The sequence below is a fragment of the Empidonax traillii genome, unplaced genomic scaffold, assembly GCF_003031625.1.
Source record: "Empidonax traillii isolate 1590-97213 ecotype Southwest subspecies unplaced genomic scaffold, ASM303162v1 scaffold1197:size200652, whole genome shotgun sequence".
In the NCBI taxonomy this organism is placed as follows: domain Eukaryota; kingdom Metazoa; phylum Chordata; class Aves; order Passeriformes; family Tyrannidae; genus Empidonax; species Empidonax traillii.
This window is the reverse complement of record NW_020956390.1, coordinates 187895-193904: the sequence shown is the minus strand read 5'-3', so window position 1 is coordinate 193904 and position 6010 is coordinate 187895. Positions and strand designations below refer to the sequence as shown.

At 51.9% G+C, this 6010-nt stretch overlaps 1 protein-coding gene across 4 annotated transcripts in view; it reads left to right on the top strand.

The window, feature by feature from the left end:
• Positions 1–311: 311 nt before the first annotated feature.
• The window catches only part of NF2 (neurofibromin 2), a 47288-nt gene continuing 41589 nt past the window's right edge, over positions 312–6010 (top strand). For 2 of the 4 annotated variants that reach the window (XM_027905713.1, XM_027905710.1), the window contains exon 1: positions 312–470. In XM_027905713.1, the coding sequence (XP_027761514.1) occupies positions 357–470 (114 nt within the window). In that variant the 5' untranslated portion in view covers positions 312–356. The remainder of the gene's footprint in view (positions 471–6010) is intronic. The other 2 variants (XM_027905712.1, XM_027905711.1) reach the window with 1 other exon arrangement.

The window sequence follows — 6010 nt, the reverse complement described above, 5'->3', positions numbered from 1 at the left end:
CCGTGTCCCCCCGTGTCCCCATGTCCCCCCATTCCCGTGTCCCGGCTCCCCCGGGTCCCAGCGCCCGCCCCCCTCACTCCACCCCGCCCGCCGCCAGGGGGCGACACCTCCCCGCCCATTCCCTCCCTCACCCCGCGCTCCGAGGCAGCCCCGCCTCGCCCCGCCCCTTCCCTTGACCAACACTCCCTTTACCCAATCACAAGCCCTCTCTGTCCCTCACCTGGAGTTCCGCTGTTTCTATTGGTTGAATCGCGCGGTGGGGGCGGGCCCTCGGCGCGGCGCGGCCAATGGCGCGGCGGGGGGGGCGGGGCGTGGCCGCCATGGCGCCGGGGCCGCGCTGACCGGCCCGAGCCGCCATGGCCGGGGCCATCGCCTCCCGCATGAGCTTCAGCTCCCTCAAGCGCAAACAGCCCAAGACCTTCACGGTGCGCATCGCCACCATGGACGCGGAGATGGAGTTCAGCTGCGAGGTGAGGGAGCGGCGGCCCCTGAGGGGGGACGGGCCCCCCAGACCCCCCCAGCCCAGCCCTGAGAGCGCCCGGAGCCCCCGGAGGGTCCCGGGGCCCGGCCCGGCCCGGCCGCGCTCCGGCTGTGATTTGGTTGTAATTCGGAGTTATCCTGGAGGAACTCGGCGTGATTTGGGTTATAATTGAACTTTACTGTGGTTGTGATTCGGGTTTATTTTGGTTGTGATTTGGGTTTATCCCCGGCTGTGGGTTCAGCTTTATTTTGGCCTTAGTTCAGGTGTAATTCGGGTTTTTTCTGGTTATAATTTAGCTTGATCCTGATTATAATTCGGTTTCATTCTGGATATAATTCGGTTTATACTTTGGTTGTAATTCGGTTTATACCTTGGTTATAATTCGGTTTATACTTTGGTTATAACTCCTGTTTGTTGTAGTTATAATTAATTTTATGCTTTTGCTAAAGTTGAGTTTATGCTTTGGCCATAATTTGGGTTTATCTTGGTTATAATTCAGCGTTATTCTGGCTGTAATTCACCTTTATTTTGGTTGTAATTCATCTTTATTTTGCTCGTAATTTGGCTTTATTTTTGGTAATAACTAATCTTTATGTTGGTCATAATTTCGCTTCTCTCGGGGTATAATTCATCTTTATTCTGGTTATAATTCAGGTTTATTTTGGGTTTAATCCATCTTTATTTTGGTTATAATTCAGGTTTAATTTTGGGTGTAATTCAATTTTATTTTGGTCATAATTTGGCTTTAACCTGGTTATTATTTGACTTTGTTCTGGCTATAGTTTGGCATCATTCTGGTTATAATTCGACTTGAATTTTGGTTATAATTCAATTTTATTCTGGTTATAGTTCAGCTTTATTTTGCTTACAATTCAGATTTTTTCCTGGATGTAAGCCGCCTTTATTTTGGCCATAATTTGGCTTTATCCCGACTATAATTTGGCTTCATCCTTGGTGTAATTTCGCATTATTCTGGTTATAATTCAGTTTATACTTTGGCTATAATTTGGCTTTATCCTGGTTATAATCCATTTTTATATTTATCATAATTCAGGTTTAATTTGGGTGTAATTCACCTCTATTTTAGTTATAATTCACTCTTGTTCTGGGTTTAATTCATGTTTATTTAGGTTATAATTCAGCCTCATTCTGGCTATAATTCAGCTTTATTCCAGGTGTAATTCAGCTTTATCTTGGATATAACCCAGCCTAATTCAACTTTTTCCTGGCAATAATTCATCTTCATTCTGATTATAATCCAGCTTTATTTTGGTTCTAATCCAGCCCTATCCTGCCATCCCAGCCCAAACCACCCTGAGGTGACCAGGGCTGGGGGGATCCCAGGCTTGAATCCACAGGTATCCAACTCCAGGCACTCCACAAACACACGAGGACGGAATTTTGGCACTTTCCCAAGGATTAGGGGTGCTCTGAGGGGCTTCAGGTCTGTTTTTCCTCCGATAATTCCCCTTTTTTGGGCCCTTGGAACTCATAAAATGTTCTCCCATTCTGGGATCTGCTCTGCTTTTCCATCTGATCCAGAGGGATTGGACACACAGACATCTCTCCCCACGTCAACTTGTTCATTCAATAGTTTATATTCCGTTAGCTTGACCCAAATCCTGGTGGAATCCCAGCTCCCCTCAGCCAAGGGGTGTTTGTCATCACCAGTTTCCTTGCCCTGGAAATCTCTTGTCAGCCCTGAAGAACTTCCTGCCTTTCCCAGGGGTCAAGGATTCACTGTGGGCAGCAGTGAGATCTTCCCTCTTCCAGCAGAGTCGGAGCGTCCTGGCTCTGCTCTTACCTGGTTTTCCCGAGGCTGCCAACAATAACTGAGGATGGAAAGCGAATAATCCCTGATTTCAGTGCCGGTTCCCGTTGGGAGCAGGGATTTGTGCGGAGGTGAGGCGGCTATCCCGTGGGATTTGGCTGCGGAACTTGTGCATCTCCAGCTGACTCTTTGGGGAGGTTCCTGCCAAAATAACTTGTTGCTGCAGATGGGCTCGTCCAGCTGGAAGGAGCTCGGGAGCTGCGAGTGTGGTCCTGCCGAGGGCTCCTGGATGGAGTTGGTGCTGGCACGGGAGGGATGCGGCGGGAATTCAGGCCCCAGCCTTCAGTGCAGAGCACTGGAGCAGAAAGGAGGGAAATAGTCATAGAATCCTGGAATGGGTTGGGTGGGAAGGGATGTTAAGATCATCCTGTTCCACCCCCTGCCTGGGCAGGGACACCTTCCACCAGCCCAGGTTGCTGCAAGCCCCGTCCAACCTGGCCTTGGACACTTCCAGGGATCCAGGGGCAGCCACAGCTTCTCTGGGCAACCTGGGCCAGGCCCTGCCCACCCTCACAGGGAACATGTCCTGTCCCTCCATGCCTTGTCCCCAGTCCCTCTCCAGCTCTCCTGGAGCCCCTTTAGGCCCTGCCAGGGGCTCTCAGGTCTCCCTGGAGCCTTCTCTTCTCCAGGTGAACCCCCCCAGCTGTCCCAGCCTGGCTCCAGAGCAGAGGGGCTCCAGCCCTGGCAGCATCTCCGTGGCCTCCTCTGGACTCTCTCCAAACCCAGGACACCCCAGCTGGAGGTGTGAGCTGTGTCCAAGCTTTATCCAAGCAGTGCATCCCCCTGGCTGGCTCTCTGTGCCCATCTTTGTCTCGTGGTTGTGCAGCTCTGGGGAAAGCCCCTTCTTTTGCTGACTCTGCAGAAACACCCTGAGCCCGACACGGGACAGGTGGATCGGACACACCCCGAGTCCCTGGGAGTGGGAACATGGCCCAGGGAAGGGCTTGGCTTGGGCCACACCCCCAGTGGGACCCGGAGCCGGGAGTGGAGCTTGTGCCCTCCTGGAAGTCAGCCAGGAGGGAGAGTTGATGGTGTGGGGAGGACTGTGCTCCTCCCTGAAGGAACCCAGTTTGCTGTGAGAGGAGTGAGCAGCTCTGTGTGTGTCTGAGGTGTCTTTGGCCAGGAAGGAGAGCTCCTGACCCGAGCAGGAGCCTGGGGGAGAGGGAAACCTACCCTTCAATGTAGGTCTCTTCTCAGGATATTCCATGGTATTCTGTGATTCCATGACCCCACTGTAGCTGCAGGAGACACCTTTCTTCTTTCCATGTAATTTTTTCAGTCTGCCCGGTAGAAATTCCCAGCTGTGTATTTTGAGGTATTAAACCTGCTTTGCATCTGTTTACTCTGCAAATGATGTCTCTAAATTGAGCCTAAATCTAAAATAATTCCTGGAAATGAAATCTTAATCTTTCCAACGCGGCAATGGAGATTAATAATCACGGTTGGGCTTTCGCTTTAAAGACTCGTAATTTGTTTGGGGAAATCTTGAAGGCACAAAGCAAGTGTCTTCCTTTTGTTGCTTCCAGCACAGAGGTTTGAGCTGGTACCTAATTAATTGATAACATCTGGAGGAAGGATAGACATTTGCATAGCTTTGGAATCCCTGAGTTAAAGCAACCCCAGCTGCCTCACCTTCCTCACCTCCCTGGGAGGGTGGGGAGGCCCTGGCACAGGTTGCCCAGAGAAGCTGTGGCTGCCCCTGGATCCCTGGGAGTGTCCAAGGCCAGGCTGGAGCAACCTGGGCTAGTGGAAGGTGTCCCTGCCCGTGGCAGGGGGTAGGATGGGATGAGCTTTCGGGTCCCTTTCCACCCAAACCATTCCATGATCTTGTGATTCATTCAACGATTAAACCCCCCTGGTATTTTTGGGTCCACATCCAAGGCTCTGTGGTGCAGCTGGTGGCAGGTTGGTCTCACACATTCCCACGTGGAGTTTTTTCCCTCCCAGAACCAGGCTCCCTGGTGGACAGGAGACCCCATCCATCCTTCTTCTGGCCTTGCCTTTGCCCGTTTCTCCCTCTTGTGATGCTCAGCCCCGTTAGTGTCTCTCCATCTCGGAGCCACAGCCTCTTTTCCGAAGGCTGTGGGGTTTTTTTAGCCCTTTCTATCCACCTGTGGCCTTAGTTCTGTATCCTGCAGGGATGGGCACTCCATGCCTACCCAGCTGCTTCCCATCCTCAATCCTTTGGGGTCTTAAAAGCGAAGGGAAAAGCTTCACAGCCAGCCTGGAGAAACAGCTCAACTATTGAAGCAGCAAGAAGAGGCAACTTTGGCTGACGTGTTTGCTGGTCTAAACGTGCACCCTGTTACTGCCTCAGTGCTTAAGCTGTTCCTCTCTGTCCAGAGGATAATCCTGGATCCTTCTTAGCCCAGTGCCCCACTGGGTGCCGGGCCAGTGGGATGGGGTTGGAGTAAAGCTGTTGTAAGCAGACAGCACCTGATTTCGGCCACGTGCAGCCGACTGTTGTCCCTTTGTCAGCAGGCACAGGGAGCTGAGGAGCTGAGCTGTAAAGCTCACCCTCTGGAACAGGAACACCCAAGGATTTGCTGGTGGAAATCTGGGGCTCGAAGGAGTTTTTGAGGAAGAGCTGGTGCAGTAAGTCGGAGTTGGATTTTGAGCTCTGTCCAGTCACTGCACCAAAATAAAAAGGCAAGAGGAGGAAACCAGGGAGTGGAGTGCCTTCAGCTTCCTTCTGCATTGCAGGATACTTGGGAGGGGTTTTACAAGGATCCTTCCATCCCTGGTTCAGGCAGCAGCTCGTGGTGCTGGTGGGGCATCGACCTCTCAGTGTACAGACCTAACGGGAAAGGCTGAATCTGTGGGCAGGAACAGCTGTTTAAAAAAGCTGAGAGATACAATCCCCCTCAGCTACAACATGATCCTCAATAAATTGTTGGGATACCTGTTGTGAAGTCGATGTTCTGGTTCCTCCAGGTGCCTGTCTGCCCCGATGCTGCCCTCAGGAGCATGTGCTGCTCTCTTCAAATCTGAGATGTGGCTGTTCTTCATTCGTGTCTTGGAGGGGTTTGTGCCCCACAGAGTCACAGTTTCTGATTGCCAGCAGTCTGGTGTTTGGGAGTTAATGTTTTGGAGGTGTCTTGCTTGGTGCAGTTCAGTTCTGCACTCCCTTAAGCTGTGCTTAAGGGACTCATTATGCACGAGACTTAGGATGATCAGGGATCCTCTTCTGTGCCTCGCCCTGCACCTGAAAGGTTCTCTGGATCCCCTGCTCCCATCACAGCCCCTTCTAAGCCACTTGGAAACTCCAGAGATGGTTCAAAACCCCTGTCAATCCCCAGTCTGTTAATTAATCCAGAGGTGTGTTGCTGCAAAGGGGAAGGAGGGAGGGCATTTGGGACAGCAAATCTTCTTCTTTTGGTGTGTGTAGACTTTAGTTTGGATGCTGTTTAATACCTCTTCTCTTTTTTTTTTTTTCTTTGTACAGGCAGTGTCTTTCAAGTGGGTGGCTTTTGAAATTAAAGGTACTTGAGCAGGGAAGCAGCCCTGGAAGTAATCTCCTTGAAGCTGGGAGGCAGCACGTTGTTAGGGAATCACAGAGCCCTTGAAATGGCGAGAGAGGCGTTTGATGTGGTGTGGGCTGGCGCTGTTCCGAGGTGAGCCGGCTGCTGCTGCCGCCCCGGCGTCCTCCCCGGGCGAGCTGGGGGTGAGAGGATCAGCACAGCAGGGCAGGCTGGGCT